General features: G+C 41.1%; 1 protein-coding gene across 6 annotated transcripts in view; it reads left to right on the top strand.

Annotated features, from left to right (window-relative positions):
- Nucleotides 1–20,425, top strand: part of MTUS1 (microtubule associated scaffold protein 1) — an 88,251-nt gene that overhangs the window by 49,010 nt on the left and 18,816 nt on the right. For 5 of the 6 annotated variants that reach the window (XM_066548380.1, XM_066548379.1, XM_066548378.1 and 2 more), the window contains 2 exons: nucleotides 6,330–6,547; nucleotides 18,912–18,978. In XM_066548380.1, coding sequence (XP_066404477.1) covers nucleotides 6,330–6,547; nucleotides 18,912–18,978 — 285 coding nt within the window. Of the gene's footprint in view, nucleotides 1–6,329; nucleotides 6,548–18,032; nucleotides 18,118–18,911; nucleotides 18,979–20,425 lie in introns of those variants that run through there. The other variant, XM_066548384.1, reaches the window with a different exon arrangement.

Here is a 20,425-nt window from a genome sequence, read left to right on the forward strand (position 1 = left end):
TTTTTTTTGTCCCCAAACATTTTTAATGGTGCAGGTATTTTGATTTGGTTTTGGTCTTTTGGTTTTGTTTTTTTTTTTGTTAACTCAGCTGAAATCACTGCTTCATGGAATCACTCTTTGTGTAACCATACCTTTAAAATCATCAGAAAGTGATATTATGCAGGATGGCACTTAAGCTATTTATCTTACTATAAACACAGGATTCATGTTAGCTGCCTAAAGTTTCTAGGAAGATTTGGATCTTGGAGGTTACATGCATGAGTCTGGAAATACCCTCCCTTTCACCTGTTTTCCAGCTTTATCACAACAGAAACAGTGGAAATAATTTCAGATAGATTTTGCTTCTGACAAGGTCTTCGCAAATGGTTCGCCAAGTGAGATTTTTAGTAACCACTAAGGTATGGTGAAGAGTGGAATGAAAACTTACACTGCTCAGCTGAATTACTCCAGCTGATGGTCAAGGGACACAGAAGTACTGCTACTGCTCTTACCTGGCTCTCTTCACCTACCTAAATCTTCCGTCAAACATGTTAACTGGATTCAGACTTCAGTTTGGGTTTCTGCAACCTATGTGCTAGTCTTTAGTGGTGACAGTGTGAATAATAATGCTTAGGAGCTCTTGGGGTAGCTAGGAATGGTGCAAGGAGCCAAAATGGGAGGAAAATATGTCTGTGGCCTGTGCTGGGAAATCTCATTAGAAAATCCATGTCTGGCCTTCTGACAGGTGATGCAGTGACTTGGAAAAAACCTCCAGCATTGACTTTGTGTTTATCAGGGGCTGTGATAGCAAAAGAGTTGGGGAATACCTGCAAGTCATGAGGTGCTCTATGTGGAGGGCGCATCTCTGATACCTTCCTGGTATCACACTAATGGGACCTTCCTCGTCCCATTAGTGTGCCTGGACTAGTGTAGGAGGAGCACTGGCAAACCAGCAGTAAACTTTCACTGAAGGCAAGAGTCCCCAGATTGGCCTTTTGGCCAGCAGCACTGTGGTGATTTGGAAATCCTGAATCTTGCATGCATGGGCTATTGGCATTCCTAGTGATGCTTCCCAGCCCAAAACAATGCTGAGGAGCGTTATTGCAGTTATTGATGGATAGCATGGGTTTTTGCTCTGGGGTCATCACTGCCTCTTAAAGCATCCTGGAGTCATGACAGGGCCAAAGGTGTGGTGTGGTGTAGTTCTCCTGAGTTCCAGGTTGTGTGGTCTGAGTTCTTGTTCTGCTGGTGCCATGCTGAGTATGTGCTCACCTCTTTGAAAGCAGAGACTGACACCTTCTGTAGACGAAGATCTACATGGTGTTGGTAATTCTTTTCAAATTGAATGCAGTGACTGTGTAATTAAACTGCTGTATAACACAACAGCCAACAGCCCAGTGCCATTAATCTACCTGTTTTCACATGGAGCCTAGACCTTTTAAGAGTTTTGTGCTTAGAAATAAGAAGCCTTAGCTTTTCCAGAGAAAAGTTAACACTCAGACATGGGAGCTAAAAGGCTTGGCCTCCTTAACATGGCAAAAATATCTCATTAGTAATTTTCCCCATATTGCTGCGATAAGCCTTTATTGTTTGTGGATTAGAGGGTTTCCTCAGGAACTGTGTTCTTCCAGAGATTGCCAGAAGGGTGTTGCTTGCTGTGTGAATAAGGAGAGCACTCAGTGTGAGTGGGGCATTATCAAACATTCAGATGTACACCTGAACCTCACATTAGCAGGACAGGTGCATAATCACCTTGTTGAATATACAATTGAAATAACTACACACTGTTGAACTGTTTGGCTTTCAGCTCCTGCAGGCAATTCAGGCTTCCTTTGAGCCTTTGTGTCATACAGGAAGGGGCCAGTGTGTTCTCGCAGAGTGTTTGGCTGCGTTGCAACAAACCTGGTTACTGATGCCCAGGCATATTTTGATTGATGCACAGATCTAGTGACTGTTGGGAGTGGCTTTTGAGGTGACGTCCCACATAGAGTGATGTCAGCAAAAGATTTTAAAAAATTCAGGTGTGGCATAATCTGCCAATTAAACTGATTAGTGCTCTGGCTGAGTCCTGAGAAGGAGCTCTGACTACAGCCCTGCCTGTTGAAGTCTTTCACATAGTGCCTTTGGCTCACCTTGTACGAGACTTTTACCGAGTGCCTTCACTGCAGGGTGCTGTAAATTGTGGTAGGATACCATCCCAAGGGCTGTGTGCTTGCTGGCTTGCCATCAGGGGAAATCTGATACTGGCTCACAGATGTCCCTGACCGTGTGGAAGCTGTGACACTGGAAGAGGTCCTGAAACTCCCGTGGGATCGGGATGGAGTGCATCGCTGCTCTGTTGGCAGAAGTGAAAGCTAGCCAGGAGGCAATGCAGGCTGGGCAGAAGGCACTAAAGCATGATGTGGAAACATCTCAGAAGGAAATCAGAACGGTGTTAGCATTGCAGAGGAGCCAGCAACAGGTGAAAGAAGATCTCAAAGCAGAAATGAAGTCCAGTCACTTGGATATAAGAACTGTGCTTGAGGAAATCCAGAGAGTAAGAGAAGAAATGGAAGCTCGATTAAATACTCAGGCTGATCTGGTGCTACTGATCAAAGAAGTGAGCACTAATTTAACATGTGTAGACAAGGCTTTCCAGAAAATGGAGGAGAGGCAGAAAGTTTTTACCAGCCTGCATCTTCCCATGACAGAAAATGTTGAGCAAGAATTTTTCTTTGAAAAATGCTTACACCCGACGCACGTGGGTTTTGAAAGACCTGTAGAAGCTAACAGTTTGGATGATGAATGTGAAAAGACTGTGCTTGGGGGTAAGACAATTGTGACTGTCGGTGTGGGGAGAGAAGTGAGGTTGTTTCAATTTGTGCTTGTCAAGAAACTTGTTTAGTCTATTTCGAATGCTTTTAAGAAATTTGTTTTTAGAAATTGAATCTCTTGTCTAAAGTAATTTGTAGTTAGTGTAGATACTACTACACATACCTTCCTAGTACATGATATGCAAAGGAAGGCTTTGATTTGGTTCTGAATCCAAAGAAAGTTGTTAGAGATTTTTCTGGTAATCCAGCAACAATGCACAAGATAGGGAGGCTCAGGAAACCAGTAGCACAATGCAAGCTCAGAGGCAGCCAGCCAGACAAATACTGTGTCAAGCACTGGGCAGAACCCCAGCACCTAAATGTAACTTTATGGAACACACCCTATGTACTGACAGTTGTGTATTTCTTGCCTCTGAACAGCTATTAACTAGAGAAGCTATGCATGAGAAACAGTTTGCTTCACAGAGAAGCTTGGAGTGGGTCTAATGTTCTCCCCAGTGAACTGGAGACTGCTGTGCCATCCATATAATGGCTCTGGGGAGAGGGAGAGGATTTGTGGACCTTGTCCAAGATCCAAATCAAATCTTCTGTGAATGATTTAATCATCAAAAGGCTTAGTCTTTGCAAAATCACTGCTATTTTTTTTCTTCACTGGTGTGAAGGATAGGACTTAGGATGGTGATTCTGTCCAGTTACTGTACTACATGTAGTACTTGAAAATCTGATTTTCTGTCTTCCAACTACCAAGCTTTCCAACTTACCAAGCTTTCCATTGGGAAAGGCCTGCTGGAGAGGAGTCCAGAACCTGATTTAAAGGTGGAAATTGTTCTGTATTACAAGTCTGACTGTATAGAGGTGGCAGGTGAACTGGCCCAAGTGAGAAGGGCTTGGGCTGTTAATCAATACCATCTTTAAATTAGTCTCTGTCATTGATGTGGTGGTACCAGTAATCAGACTCATGATGCTTTTGTCTTAATGAAAGCATGGCTTTTGCTTTGACACCACAGCATGCCTTCTATACAAATCTGGAAACGATCTGTCATTGCCCAGAGGTACGTAGGCCATAAATAAACATCGTAGTGTCAGTGGTGTTAATCTGTAGAGGCAGTTCATGCTACAGAGGGCTCATGCTTTTCAGCATTTGAAGTGGCTGTGTATAGCACATGTCTATGATAAAATTGCCAACAGGAATGTCACTGAGTTTCACTTCATGCATGTTTTTTGTTCAGCTTTTTTTAGTGTAGTATCAAGCGCTGGCTTGGTTGGATGCTTGAATGAGCTTCTTGGAAAATACTTGGTGGTCTGGGCAGCAGGATAAAAGCAGTGGCATGAAACTGACAAAATGATAAGGGCTGGCTGAACTACAGAAATAATGAGTATTTGGAGCCTTTTGTCATTTGTGGTTAGCTGTTGTATCACTGTATTTAAATGAAACTTTTTCATTAGATAATTAACTGTGTGATGTAATTTTTCCCCAGCGTAAAAACTGTCTGCAATTGTTCAGGTTTAACACAGCTCTGTCAGTGTGGTGGTTGTAAAACTAATTTCAAATATTTAATTAAATTATGACACTAGCATCTGTATCAGTGAATTTACCCAATACTCCTACATCAAGAAGAATGCTCTTGTTCTCTATTTGTCATAAGTGGAGCATTCAGGAAGGGAGGTGGAATATATGAGAGAGTAGGAGTATGTAAGGCAGTAGGGAAGGGAAGAACTGACTCTCCATGTTTATTCTCTAGTCCCTGCTCTTCCCCCCACCCCCCCTTCTCGATTATTATTTGTTGTGATTTTTGAAGGAGCTTCAGAAGGTAACCAGTAGTTTCCTTCACACAGTATTGTCCATAAGATTGCTGGAAATTTGGCACGGTTGCTCTCAGATGTGAACTGGCATTTGTGTAAAAGTGTCTACTTAAAAGATGTTGTTACACAGTGAGAGAAGAAGTAATGTTAGTTAAATAGTGGTAAAAATAGCTAGAACTGGCAGCCAGCCTTGATGCTTTTGTCCTACACATTTGTATTTTGATTTGGGTTGATACACCTTTTAATAGCTCTAATATTAAGCTGCACAATGGTATGTTTCTAATTTTAACAGTCTTTAACAGTCTGCATCTCTGAGCAGAAGTGTACGGAGATCTCCAAGAGTACAAGGGCATTTGAACATTATAAAGCACGATATGATGACAATTCTCTAACTAGCAGAAATTCTTGTCCAGAGCAGATTTATCTGGAAAATTAATAGGCTCAGGAGGCACTTTATACCAGGCTCAGTAAGGAAGGCATAGAGGATGTTAGTATTTTGAACAGCAAAACTATTTTCAAAGAATTTAAAAACAAATGCAGGCTGTGGAAGACTGAGGTATTGATACAATGCCGATATGTCAGTCAGACTAACATTAACTGAGAATTAAAGCTTTTGTTCATAATACTTTATCCAGTTGTGAGATTGAACCTTACACTGCTGGGATGATTCTAGGGTCATTTGACAACCTTCAAACCAGGTGCTTGGGATTCAGAACAGATTGACTCTTGTTGCTTAGTTTGTCCCCTGTTTTTTTTCCACATGTTCCTATCTTTCTTTTATCCAGATCTCACCTCTCAGGTTTTTTCACTCTATCGTGAAGAAATCTTGTTAAGTTGAAACTGTACAAAGTAATCTGCTTAGATGTCTTCACTAAATTGCCAAGAGATATTTGTCTATTGCATCAGCCTTTTATTGCAAAATTGTTTGCTCATTCCCGTTGTGATCAAGGGGGAAGACAGCAGTACTGTACTCCCTTTCCAGTCTGAAGGCAGCAGAGAAACCTGAAAATACAGTGTTTATGAGTCAAGTGCTGATTTATGTAATCTGGTTTCCTCTGACATGAGATGAATGTGTACTGTGAAAGCATTGAGATTGCCACAAAACTAAGACTATTAAATTAATAATGTAATTTCAGGACTGTGAATATATATTGAAATATATTACATTTTAGAGCTTTCTTAAAGTCTTATCCTTGTGACTGAAAATTGCTAGCACTAAGAAATGCTGCAAGACCTCTAGTTAATAAAGATCAAGCCTCAGCTGCAGAGAGGGGAGTTTTTATAACTAAAATTTTAAAAGGAAGAAAAATAACAAAGAAAATGTAGCGAAAATGGTTTTGTATTCAGTGTTACTTTAGATTGCATTCCATGGGGCACACAAAAGAGGACAACTCTTATGTTAGAAATAAGTTACAGAATAGATAGGAGGACAGATATCTTGCATTTTATAAAAGTATTTTTTCAAAGCCCAGTGTGAAGAGTATGCTGAAACGTATGCCGCAGATCACACGAAGGTGAGGATGAAGTACAGACCATGGCATCCAAGGTTATGGTGTTAGGAATTAACAAATTGGTAGTACCTGCTCTGCAATGCTACTGAAATGACCCTTTCTCCTAGTTAGTATTTCAGCAAGTGTTTGTAGGAATTTATAACTACTTTCTTTTGCACCTGTCCTTTACATTGTGATGAGATTTCAGCATGAAATGCATATTGATTTGTTGTTGTTTTCTTAGTTGACAAGGGGAAGCAGCGGAGTGCCAAGAGCTCATGCATACGGACTCAGGCTTCCACAGATGCACGTTCACCTAGCACTAAAGCAGCCGAGTTGACACAGTACAAAACAAAATGTGAGACCCAAAGTGGAATCATCCTGCAGCTGAAAAAATTCCTGACGTCCAGTAACCAAAAGTTTGAAGCATTAACAGTTGTCATCCAGCACCTGCAGTCTGAGGTAAAAACTCATGGCTCATCAATTTTGGCTTTAATTGTTTGAACTCTTCTCAGCAAGGGCTTCAGAAAATACTAATATACTGATAATAAATTTTGTTTCCATTCCAATGGTTTCTGTTTCCCTGTGGAGGTTATACTTCTAGCATTAGTTAGCTAGAAAAAGAATCAAACCCATGACACTGGGCTTTGTGGCCTCTGCATGCTTCACGTGCTCTTTAAAAGAGTTTTTAAATGTTTGTAGTCAGAGAGTCCTTCAGGGCTGAGTAGCGTTCCAAGTATGTCCTTCAAGTTCTGCCCTTGTAGGAAAGACTAGTTTCAACAGATAATCTACATAGCCTTGCTTTGTTATCTGACATTGTATGGAAGAGTATTTAAGGGGTGGATATGTTTTTCAGCTACTCAGAATAGAGCCTGAGTTGTTACAGTTTTATTTATTGAATCCTGCATTGTTGATGGAGTTTTTAAAATTACCAATAAAAATACAGAAATGCATCTGGAATTATAGAGTGGAATGAATCAGATGTGGCTTAATCTTACTTCTTCTAATCTGTTTGAAATATGTAATGACTTAATAGTTTGATACTACACTAGGAACTGTTGGTCTGCTTTGAAAACTGTTGAGAAAAGGAAAATGTGAAGTCAAGAAAATTATAACAGTTATGTGTTTATACTGCACAGCTGATGCAGGCTTTAATAGCCATTATTCTTGCATTTATAACTAATGTTCTAAGATTGGTATCAATTTCATTTCAGCTCTTCTGCTACGTGGTGATTTTAGAGTCTGTTTACAAAAAAGCACTAAATTGTCTTAGTATTGGGGCAAAAATGTAACGTTCTCATGGGATAATATCTGCTTGCTTTCATTTAGTCTAAAAATACTGCATTTATCTCCTAGTCTGCTTCAACTCTAAGAGCAGTGGCTCTTAGCCAGTTTTCTGGGATTGGTTTGGTTGGGTTTTTTTAAACTCTTGGTTGAAACACCTTTCTCTGCCTAAGGAACTAGCTTGAGATATTCAAAGCAATTTGATGCAGGATTTTTGGATGCCTGTCATCCAATATGATATTGTGAAATTTTAAGTGAAATTCTCCCTGCTAAACTTCTGCACCGTCTTCTAATTACAGTAGAAGAAGCACAATGATTTTTTCAGTAACTCTTACAATTAAATGTCTTGGCCTAGGTTCTTCTCTCCATTTTTTTATTGCAACATTTTAAAACTCTCAAATACTTTATAAATGTCATGTTTAGTAAGAAGAAGGTCATCATACTAATTTGCTTTTTCTAGGCTATTTTACAGGTTCCTCTAGCCTAAATGTGTGGGTTTTTTTAAAGAATATTCAGGGGTTTAAGGAAAAAGTGATTTTGAAGGAGAGAAGAGAGAACTGCATAGAAGAAACTAGTGATTCTTTTCCTTATTCCTCTTTGTTAGTCTTTTGCAGATGGAAAGAAAAAATATCTCTGTCAAATGATATAAAATTAGTAATCTTGGACAGTTAAGTTTGAGCACATGAAATTGAGCTAGATATGACACACTGATGTATTTTCATACCAGTTATTGATTTTGAGATTGCTCTCTCCTTTCCTGGGGTAAGACAAATACTCATTGCCCCAATCTTGTGGAAGTACCACAGGGATGAGAAGGACTCTTCTGCCATGGTGCTGTAAGGAATACTTAAGCACTACTTGTTAGTTAGCTGTGGCAGACATCCTGAAGGATTTCACTGTTCAAGGGAACACTGTGAAGAGTAGTTTTAATTTTGTTTGCTTGTTTGAGTTTTTTCCTTTATGGTGAGGGGTGGAGTCTGGTATAGCTAAGAGTCTTAGCTGCCCATCTGATTATTTGTCTGACGTATCACTTGGGGAATTCTTTGATGTAGTTTTCAAACTCTGGATAAACTCAGGGAAAAACTTAAGTTAGGCGTTAACTCATGAGGTAGGTTTTCATAGGTTAACTACTGCATAGCCAACTGAAAGTAGCCTCAGCTTCTGTCTTTTTTAAAAAAAAATAAAAAACATACTTAGCTGATTACACTAAGAACTGTGCTTCCATTCTTCCCACTGGAGCAAGTGTGAAGTGACATGATGCAGCCTAAGAAACAGCTTGCTGGAACCAGAGGGAGGGGAGGGCCTGCTCTGGACTCCTCTAGTGCTGCTCTGTCCCTGCAGAAAGCCAGTTCAGCCCACCACTACCAGAAAGCTAAACCAGCCAAGGAGCATTTCTTTGCCAGGTGCTGACATGGATTGCCAGAGCCAGTGTGAGGGTGAGATGGGGTGAAGGACAGGCTGCCTGGCCAAATGGAGTAAAGTACTGCAGTGAGCACTTGGGTCACTTCAAGGCTGGGCAGCCCAGCCTGAGCCTCTTGGCAAAATCTGCTGCAGCCTCTCCTGCTTTATCCCCAAAGCTGAGGTGACTGGGATATGATTTGCTGTTAGATTTGTTTGGTTTTACTGTCATGTGTTTTTTTTTCTTTTTTTCCCCAAGAGTTCCTGATATATTTCTGCACAAAAGATTAAAGTTATTTCTTATGAGCTCATTTGAAGTGGAATATAGCTGAGAACAAAATCAGGACTTGCTGGCAATGGCTTCTGCCAAAACTGCAGCTAGCCCATTGGAGTGAGGTTGAGAGGCTGCTGTCAGAGGGTTAAATGGGATTGAGCAATGCTGCTCTATGTTTCTAGCTGAGCAGGAATCTCTCAAAAAACCCTGAGCTCAAACCTGTTTGTTGCAAGAGTTACCTTGGAGCTGTCAGTAGTAACAGCTGCTTCTGATAAAACCTTCCCACTTGATCTGTTGGTGTTTCTTTAGGGAGGGTGTCTATGCTTAGCTACCTTTACTAAGACTCTTCTGAGTTAAAAAATCCTAAAAGTCTGATTTCTACCTCACAGGAGCTATTGTTGCACTGGATTAATGCTAGATGGAAAACCTCTTGGCATCCAGAATATTTGATGGCAATGAGCAGTGGGGCTGATGAGAACACAGAGTTTTTCCATTGTTGGACAGCTATGTGTGTGCTGGCAGTGATAGGAGCACATGTTAAACTGCACACTGATCACAAAAGCAAGTTGAGGCTTTCTAGAGTGCTGTGCTTCCCCTGATCCCCTGGTAATTCCTGTTATTTCATGACTGCTTTCCTGTTTCTTAAGTGACAGAAAAGTGGCAGTACAGAGGAAATGGTGAAATCGGCCATTTACAATAAGTGCATGAAGTGCCAAGGAAAGCAGTTTTCCATTAACTTTCAACTGCACTGAGTTCTGAAATTTGCACTACTGCATTTGAGTTGATCTTTTAACTTCCACTAGTATTAATTTTGAATTTATTGTCCCTTCAGTAAGAGATATGTTCACAGATGCTTTAAAAACGTGGTTAGCATGTCTGTGATAAGTCAGGTTGGGGATGCCACTCTTGCAGCTCTCTCCTCTCTTCCCTAGCCCTTGTGTATGCTTGGGCTTCTTTGGAAAGCCAGTAAAAAACTTACTCTGGGTCTAGTTTTACAGGTCTGTCCATGTTGAAAGTGTTTTGGGTATGTCCCCATGCAATGGTTCACACTGGGAAGGAGTGGAAGTGAAGAACTGCCAGTGCTGGGGTGGGGTGGGAATGTGTGCCTGAGAGGTCTGCAGCTGTGGCTAGGAGCCAGCTGCTCCCTTGGGAAGCAAAAAACCCCCAGTACATCACCAGCTGATGAGGCTGGGGCTATGGCAGCTTGTGCCTGAACCTCTGCTTCCTGCCTCCTGAGAGGTGTTCAGCCCCTTCCCCTGCCTCAGGGCTGCCCCCCGAGGCTGTGTGAGCCCTGCACCTGGGCTGTTCTAACCTCCAGCTCACTGCTGAGTATAAACTCTTACATCTTTGGGAGTGGAGGGTGATTGTTTTAGCAGTGTGATACCAGCTTGGTTTTAAATCTAGTTTCACATTTGTCTGTCTAAGGCAGATTTGGCTGTCAGAGGAAAGGGTAATGTGTAATTAGAATGGCTTTGTAACTGTTCAAAGTCTGAATTGATAGATATTTCATCTAATTTTAGTGCATCAATTGCTACATTCAGAACTACTACATAAGCTGTTTAAAAAAAAATAGATGGTAAAATATTTAGTTATGAATATCCATTTTTATTTTTCTAGTTTAATAAATTAATCCAAATTAAGCATCTCAGTAATTCTCTACAGATTCTGATATGGACATGGGCTTCAAATTTGAATCTGTGAAACAGGGTACTATAGAGATGAAAAAAAGCTCAGTTTTACTGTTGTGCTTTTCTTGGTATGGTCATGGGAATGCTGCTATTTACTGGTCAGACTTGACTTGGGAATGTTGTGGTGCCATCTCTAATAAGTTTCCTTAGTAGAGGAAAAGGCCATTTGAGAGGGTATAGAGCCTTGACAGTGGGTAACACTAATTGTGGATGTGACACAGGAAACAACATGAGGAATATGCTAGAAATGGTGTGACTGAGCAGGCTTCAGCATTTCTAGGTGGAAATAGAAATTAACCATTAGTATAAGAGCTGTAGTAACTGGCATTTCCTGACATGTGCATGACTGTAAGAGTCAAGATGCTTGTTTCCTTGGGAACTTAGCAGTTTAAAATGTTTTGGTTTTTTTTTTCATTTCGGAATACATGAGCACATCTATCAGAAATGTTTGTCTTGGCTTTTGTGGAAGTTCAGCAGAAAATGTTTATATTTATCAAATGAGAAGTGCATATCTAGGTTAAGGGGCAGAAGTACACATTGCATCACTAGACCCCAAGAGTTTTGGAACAGTCATATCTTTTGACCTATATGTCCTGTTGTTTAGAGCAGCTGTCTCTGAGGAAAACTTTTAGTTTTGATTTTCTAGAACTTAACATCAAACTTGGCCAGGTTTTTTTAGAATTTTCATACCAGGTGTATCTGGCTTCCCAAAATATGGACATAACTTTGTACGAGAGAGAATAAGGATATGTAATTGAGATAAATTTTGTGGTTACTTTAAAAAAAAGAAAAATCAGTTAGAAGTCAAAATGTAATATCCTGATTTTGAGGAATGCAAATATTTTCTGTTTTATAACAGAGAGGATTTGAGTAGTAGCACAGTAGTTTCCCCCTGTAGAGAAGACCTAGGCTCTGGAAGCCTGTGTCTGATGAGAAGCACTTGGAAAGCAAGGAAGTTTCAGGTGATTCTCAATGTCTCTATAAAACATGGTATGAATGAACAAGAATGTTTTGGCAACAGATTGAAAATTTGTGAGCTCTAACATCCAGAAAAACATTTTAATCCATTAATTACTCTGAAACTAGGCTCTGATGGAAATAATCTTTTAGAAGATGCGTCAGTTAAGCAATTTAAATGGTACACCTGGGTGTTCAGAATGGGTTACAGCTGAAGAGAATTGGGAGTCTTGTCCTATAGCTACTCCTAGCTACTCCTGTCCTATAGCTACTCCTTGACTGAAACAAACTTGATGTTTCAGGCAACCAGTGCTGCTTTCCACAAAGATTCTGATTTTCATGGCTACCTTGTTATTTCTTGTATTTTTTTTTTCAAGAAGCTGAAGAATTAATGACAGGAGCAAAATAGAGGTATCTATTGCAAAATTTAAGGGAGCAGTTGTAGAAGAAAGAAGGCAACATATTTCTATCTTGTTTCCTTCTTGATTTGTACTACCTTTTCAGGTGAAATTCTAAACAGTCTTAAAAATGAAATTAATAGTGCATATTATGCTCAAGCATAGGCTTTTATTACAACATTTTGAATAATTTTATAATGGTAATAATGGTTTTATAGATACGAGAAAAATAGTGACAGTATAACTTGTCAAAATTATAAGGTATCTGGTGGCTACTGTGTCATTCAGATGAATTGGACTGAGACAAAAAGCTTTAACAAAATAGTGAGAAATAAGTGATCACTTAGATGAGGTAAACTTAGTTTTTATGAGATTGGAGTTTCTACAGGGAAGGAAGGAGTCATTCTGTGTGAGAAACAAGAACTAATGTTAGCATTCAGAAACTGTAAAGTAGCAAACAGGCTGTTATAGAGAAATAAAATTAAGTAGCCCATATTATTCCCTATCTTTGCAGGGCTGTTGCATGAAGGTAGGCATGACTTCTAAATTGGAAAACAAAGGTCCCTGCGAGCCTAAGATCCTGTGTAAAGCTTGCAAAAGCATAAAGAACCTGCAAGTAAATGTGTTAAATACATAGTGACTCATAGGAATCCTGCTTGGCTGGTTCTCTGCTTTAGTGTTTTCTGCTATAGTGTTTCATACACTAAACATCAGGGAAAAAACCTCTGATTCTCCATAGATGTACCTAGTAGATAAAAGAAGTAAAATATTAGAAATTGCAGTAAATCTCTATCAGCTAATCATGTAAATGCTGTATTCTGAGTCTTAATTCTGCTTGAAGTATGTCAAGGTGAAAACTGATGGCATATTTCATGTGGTAAGAAGACAATGGCTAACACAAATGAGGCCAAGAGTAAATGAGAAGTATTCATTTCACTGTATATTTATTGATTTGAGAGGGTTAATGACATTTTTATTTTATCACAGTAATAGTCTGCTGCTGGAGCAGAGACTGTTTGTTGTACTGCTTCCTTGGCTCATGTCTTTAGCTTGCTTTTGCATTGAGTGATGCAGAGGAACTAACACTGCAAGGGGGTGTTAAGTGAGGTAGGGAGTAGGTGAGTTTATAAGAAATCAATTTCAAAAATTGCTAGTATCTAATGAGAAGTCTTACTTAGAGGACTGGATTTTGCTAGGGAAGAAGGAACAGGGACAGGTAGAAATACTGTGGTATAAGGACCAAAATCCTCGAGTCAAGTGTCATACTGCAAAGCGGATACGAATGGTCCTTTTGTTGTCCCTTCCTAATTACCTCCAGGCTGTAGCTGATGACACATGAGTGACTGGAGTTTATGCAAAGATGTGACTCAATTTCTACACTACAGCCAGTGATGGTGATCATGTTTTTATTACTGGAGCTGCACAAGGATCGAGTAGACATAAATTTCTAATGCTTCGTACCCAAGAGGAAAATCTCCTTGGATGAGAAAGACATCCTGTTGACAACTGAGACTGTACCAGTATTAAAAAATATTTAAATTATGATGGTTTTTTCCATACAACCGCAGCATATCTCCAGTAGGCTGTAACCATACACGTTACAGAAGTGCTTGGAAATTTACTAATTTATTAAGTTTTTTAAATCCTCAGCATTTCTAAGTTTAATTTTAGGAGTAAGTGCTTGTGGTTTGGTTTGACAGTAAATGTCTTACAAAAACCAGACTCTTCTTTCCAAGAATAGAATTAATTTGGCCCTGTGTATGATAGTAAAACACATTTAAGTGCTTCCATTCTTTGCATTGATGAATTTGCTTTATGCACTCTGAACAAATTTTATTTAGTCTGTTATAATAAAATGCTTTTTGAAAAGAGCATTGTGATGCTTTTATATTTAACACTTAATTTTCTACTCCTTTAAGTTCTGAGTCCTGAAATTAGTTGTTTATGAACTGTATTGCTGATGGAAACTAGAAGGCTGATTACAGCCTTGCCAGTCAGAGGTGTTCCCACCTGCCAGTTACACCAGTGAGAGGTTCAGTTGCTGGGCTTTGCCTGAGACCTGGATCTGCCTGTCCTGTCTGCACACTGCAGAGGGATTGGCACTGGCATTGTCAGAGCCCTTCTCCACCTTCCCTGGGCAGGGACCACCTTGCATCCCAGCACTGAGATGAACATTCCAGGATGGCTGCTCCATTTGTGTCATGGGAAAATTGCCACAACACAGCCTGATTCCCTGGGGTATTTCATGGCCTCAAAGTGAGTTGTGTCTCTTTCTTCACAATGTACCAGTGCTTAGCAGTTTTTGGTTGCAGTGATCTATAATGCTTCTTCTGAATCTGTTACTGGGGGTAGACTAGGCAACTGTAGCAGGTGCCTTATCACATAGATATCAGTGTGATATAGCTGCTTGAAATTTAAAAAGCAACAATTACTGTATTTTGGTATGTAAATGGGAACTTTTCATTATTGGTTCTTGTGAATTTTTCTTTCTTTAATACAGCTCCAAAAGAGTACATATTTTGTTTCCCAAAGGAATGTGCCTTGTTTAAAATGTGAACTGTGATATTTGGATAATTACTACCAGATTGGGCAATGTTAGCTTATTTGGACACACATACTCAAAACCTGTTTTCTGTTGTGATTTGCTTTTTTATATTGAGTAACTGTTGAAGGACTTGCAGCTCTTATCATGGATTAAAAACTTACAAAAAGTGATTAGGACTTTTTGACCAGGCACAGCCTATCTGTGGCTCTCAAAGCCTTGATTTGCAGGCAGAGCATGGGGCTCCCACACCAGCATCACCCCACCTGGCCAGGAGCAGGAGTGTGCTGGGAAACCTGGAATGGTTAGTCTGTCTGGTTGCACATCCTCTCAAGGAAATAGAAAGTTGCCAGTTTGCTGTAAAACTTCATGCTCTTATATTTGGGGTCTGCAAAGTTGCTGTGGCATACTCGAGGAATGCCCACCTATTCTAGCTTGAGAGCTGCTCAGAACCTGATGTCTTGGAGGTAAATTGGGTCTGTCTTATGTGAAGATTTGGTATAGGTATGTAGGCAGGAAGGCTGTTTGTTTGTGTGCTTGGTACAAATAACCCTCTTGCTCATTCTGGAATGTGGACTTTTGTAGAGCTTCCTGCTTTCAAAGCATAGCAATGGAAACTGTTCAAACAGTGATATGTCCTCACCCTTGTTTGTATCTAAAATGACCCTAGGCTGGTCTGTTTGAATCTCAAGCTGTAGCAAAAACAGCTAGTTACCAGGAAAAATACTCTTAAGCCTGTAATTGGGCTGCATAACTGCCAACAAAACAAACATGGATGACAAACTTCATAATTTATTCCATTCCTGACTTGGTAGGTTTTGCCATGTTGAAGCTGTGGTGTTCTTTAACCTTCTACCTTGGGCCTCACCTTTTCAAGTGTCTTTGCTGTGGGCCATATGTTGACCTGAACTTGTCAAATTTTCAAAATGTGAAGGATTTTTTAACGGTCTCATTTTCCTCAGAACAAGAAGTGTCCAGGTCTCCCTCGTTATGCTGAGAACTTTTTTGTAGCATTCAATGGCAGAGGTGCACTGCTCTAATATTGCCTGTGGCAAATCTTTTATCCCTAAACTCTGTTCTTGTTCTTTCCTGAAGCTTCCATGTTCATGGCAGGGGGATATTTTGGTTTAAGTGCAACCTACAATAGGTTCTTTGTGAAAAAGAAAAAAATAGGTACCAAATAATCTACCTGATCTTTACATAAATTCATAAATTGTACCAGAAGAAATTGTAAAGGGTATGAAGATGCTTCATGAGTCTCTGACAACTAAATGAGGATGATCCTTATTGCTGGATTTATGTGGGTAACAATGCCAAAATTGCTTGATCCTGTATGTTCCAGCTTGGTTCTGCTCTCCCAATTTCTGGTACTGATTTTTCAACTAGAATCTTGTTCAGCATAAACTAGAAGGTTGCTGGATATTCCAGCCCAAAGCATATGCATACCTGTCTTTAAATTAAATATTGAAGATAGGCCCTTACTGGATTATTCAAGTATTTTTGGTATTTTTCTGCATTTAGATTTCAGATTTTGGAAACTTCAAAGTTTTCTTGGGGAAACCCCCATGCCTGCAGCTCCAGTTCTCTCAGAACTTAGATAAAAGTATACTAAATAAACTGCTAGTCAGTCTGACTACTTTAGGTGGCTGGTTATCCATATGAGCAGCTTGGTCTTCTTATTTTAGGCTGGCAGGTTTTTTCTGAAGGTATTTGTGAGCAGGAGGTGATGATACAAGTCCATCTGGATTACTTTGATTTGTTAAACTATGAATGGGCAAGCTGAACTAAGGCAACAGGTTAAGCAACACCAGTAAAGAGAGCAACAGGGCTTAGGAGCAGCAAGAACCATGAAGATTACACAGGCAGTGTTATTTGATTTTGTTTTGGATTTTTAGTCTTAGCCTCTCATTAGCCCTTAGTATATGCTGGTTGTACATGCCCTTGTTGCATCAAATTTCTTTAACTGAAAGCAAATACAAAATGTGTAGACCACGAAGACGCCCATTTGGAAACACTAAACAAAAAGGGTCTGCATCATGGTACAGCCACTAGGGAAAATTTGAGATCTTCTACTGACAAAGGCTGGAAAAAAGCAGGTTGTGTCCCAGTGTGCAAGGATGCAGCTCAAATAACTCACTGTAGCATTCCCATTTTCATCATCAGATGCTGTGTCCATAGTGTTGAACTGGAGTGAGATGACTCATCTCTCCCTTCTGAGCAGAGAAGCAGGGAAGAGCAGGGCAAGTCCCTTCAATAACTGAGCTCTCTGCTCTCTTGAGAATTTACTGTGGAGGTGAGGCGTGGTTGTCAATCTTAGCCCACTGACACTGTAAAAAGCCTCTAAGTGCTTAATATAAAGCTGCTTAATAGCCCTACCAAAATGTAAAGTGTCCAAAGAATTGTTAAGGCTGTTAAATTGAGTGATTAAAGGGGAATATTTCTCATACAACGTCAAAAATACAAATATTTCTAGTAAAGGGCTGGCAGTTTCTTCAAACAGCCTTAGCAGCTGCATAATAATTTCCTAAAACTTGCAAATGAGCGCATAGCATAAAAATGACTCATTTTGATTAGTCTTGTGTCAGACCTTAATACACGACTAGGTTTTGGGTGCTTTTTCTTTCTAGTTTTTCTTAAGAATTTTCTTAAGAATTTTACTGCTTTATTTGTTCTGCAGGCATGCAGTGAGTATTTCCTACCTCCAGGATGGGGTGTTCTTAAGATGCAAGCCTGTGGTCAGGCTGTAGTGAGAGTGACCAAGGGCAAAGGGGGAGTTTGCTGTAAAGGTGAGGTTTTCCCTTGGGAGAACCAGCTGTAGGTGTGGCTTGACCAGTCTGCAAATTCATCTGCTGTGCTCAGTTGTGGACAAGTGCGAGGATTTTTTTTTTCTTTCCCTCATGTATCCTCGCTAAAGGAAAAGCATGCAAAGTTTGAAGCTATTTGCGTGCACTGGGGCTATTGAACATAAGCCGGGGGCATTGACAGCAGCAAAGCTGCTGTATCTGTGGCTCTCCCATTCAGTTTAGGCCTCCTATGGTTTATTTTTGCATCAACAAATTAAGTGGGAAAGCAGCGTACAGCAAGCTCGAAACAGCTAAAAATAAGCTCGGTTATCTGCAGAGAAGGGCAGCGTTCCCTCGGTGATCCCGGCTGCCGTCGGAGCAAGTGGAGATCGATCGATCTAATGTCTGGGCTCGCCTTGCATAAAAGAAGGGCTGTGGCTTTAAGCAATCGCTGGCTGCTTGTGCCAATTGCAGGAGCTGCAGTATCTGCCGCTGTCGGAGCGCTGGGCGCGGACGCACGATAACCTGCGGAGGCAAGGTCCAGCCTTGCCGCCCGGCCCTGGCCGGACCTGCCCGGCTCGGTGGTGCCGCCGCCGCCCGCGCGTCGCCGATGAGGGGCCGGGGGGCCGAGCGGGGGGCTGCCGGCGCTGGAAGATGGGCTGCTCTAGCAGCAAGCTGTGCCTCTATTCTCAGTGCGCTGCAGCAAGGGTAATGAGTGCTTGTTTCACAGGGAGCCGGCCGGGAGCGGTGGAGCGCCCTGCCAGGCGGACGCGTGGATCTTGTCACCTCCGCGCGTGGCGTGAGGCGGTGACCGCCGGGCCACGGAGCCGCTCTGCCCGGCCGTGCCTGCGCCGCTCCCCGGGCTGCGGGTCCGCGGCACAGCGGCCTGGCCTCCTGGCCGGGGCACGGCTCCTGGGGAAAGCAGGGAGGTAGATGGTGTTTCTGCCTTGGTACGGTCTGTTCACACGTGCCTTGTGATGGTCTCGCTGTAGGAAACACCATCTATCTTAACATTAGGAGCTCTGAGCGGCAGGGTGGGTTGTATTCAACTTTGAACAGGGTTGTGCCTTTTCTTCATGAAAGACTAAGCATTTAGCAAAGTTGATGGTTTTCTGTTTGAGTAAGCTTAAGATAAATATTTAATGCATGCCTCTTTCACATATACACTATACTTCTGTGCCCTTGACATCTACCACTGATTTGTTCTGGAGGCTTATGTTGCTACACCCACCATAAAATATATAATTAATTGCTGCAAAGTAGGATTTTAATTGCAGAGATGTCCTGGAAAAAGCTGTTCTTTGTTTTAAAGTATAACTTCCTTAACAACAGAAGAACATCTGTGTATATTGTGACAGCTGAACTGTTATCATAAATGAGTCATATCTTGGCTTCTTGCTCTTGTTTTTCCTACAGAACACATGGAAGTTAATAACTGGAAGGTGCCCTGCTCAGACCACTAGTAACCAAACGTTTGGATTTTTTTGTTCTTTTCTCTGCAGAGGGAGGAAGCACTGAAGCAGCGGAAAGCGTTATCTCAAGAGCTACTTAATCTTCGAGGAGAGCTAGGTAAGAATTTATTTTTGCATTCATCATGAAACAGAAATGCAGCAAAGCAGATCTGCAGAAGGCAGATGCCCTGATACTGTAATGGCAGTCATTTAATTCCCTGACTGAATTCCGCTCAGATGCTTTCAGTGCTGCGCAGCCCTGACAGCGTGACCCCAGGTTCACTGAATTCCTGGCACTGATCTCACTGCGCCTTGCAGGGCCTCCTTACAAAACGTGTCTGATGACCACAGCACTCACTTCTAAAAAATGGGAGGATGGCTGACAGCATATATACTTCTCTTTGATCCCTAACTCATTTGTATGCTGTCTTCTACAGATTTGCTGGCAAAAAATTCATAAACCTGTAAAACATACTGTGCAAAATCTGCATTTTTGCCTTAGTGACCTGTAGGTGAATGAGTGTAAAATTAAAAGAAGGAAATGCTTTCAGGCTGATGAGATTAAATCTTTGAACTCATCCTAGTGGATGGCTATAACATGAAATTGAGCTATTATGTGCAGGGGCTGGTTTTGCCAACTTTGAAGTTTGATTTAGCTGCATTTAGAGGTAGCTCCATGTAATGTATTTTAACTTAGCAGATGTTCCAGGCAGCTCTCAGTAGGGGCAGGTTTTGAAAGAGCCTGGCCTTCCCCTGCCTTTGCATCCCCCTGTCCTCCTTGTGGGAGCATTGCTGCAGGGACAGCCATGCCCCCACCGATGCAGTGAGCTGCCTGGGGACCTAAGCCAGCCAAAACTATTGCCTGGTAGTGCTGTTTTGCAAAGCTGCCTGCCCTGACTTCAGTATGTGACTGAAGGAATACTGGGACTGGAGCAGAGAAAAGGGAAGGAGTAGCAGGGTGCAGGGTTGTGTCCCCCATCAGCTGCAACTGATGTTTCTATTACCCTAAAGTGACAACAGGACTAGAGTTTTAATGTGGAAAAGGCCTTCTTGCATCACTAAAAAGTTGTGTTATAAACTTTATAAACCAGATTTCTTTTTATTTATGTACTTAATGTGATTCTCTGAGCAACCCCATTTGTTTACCTCAAGAAAACTACTTCAGGAGGATTGCTATCAGAGCAAAAAAGTCTCCTTCTCTAGGCTTGCATCTTCAATATTATTTTTCCTTAATCAACCTAGGTACTATGTTTATCACTTACCTAGAAGGGGAAAATTCTGCTTACATGGGTAGACCAAAAGCTGGCCAACACTTTTGCCATTACCACATTTGAGGGTTTTGGTGGAGTTCAGGTTTTTTTTGAATGCTTAGCTCTTTGTAAGGATGCCTCATGCTTAAATGAGCTTTCCATAAACTTGTTATCTTCCTGCTTTGATCAGCAGCCTGATGAGCTCATAAATGAGACTCCCATTGCAAGCATGTGCCATTCAGTAGGTTGATAACTAGAAAAGTCTTCAAATGCAGCTGTGCCTGATGGATCTGTGACACCCGAGTGCCCAGAGCT

Source organism: Molothrus aeneus, chromosome 4 (assembly GCF_037042795.1).
Source record: "Molothrus aeneus isolate 106 chromosome 4, BPBGC_Maene_1.0, whole genome shotgun sequence".
Lineage (NCBI taxonomy): Eukaryota > Metazoa > Chordata > Aves > Passeriformes > Icteridae > Molothrus > Molothrus aeneus.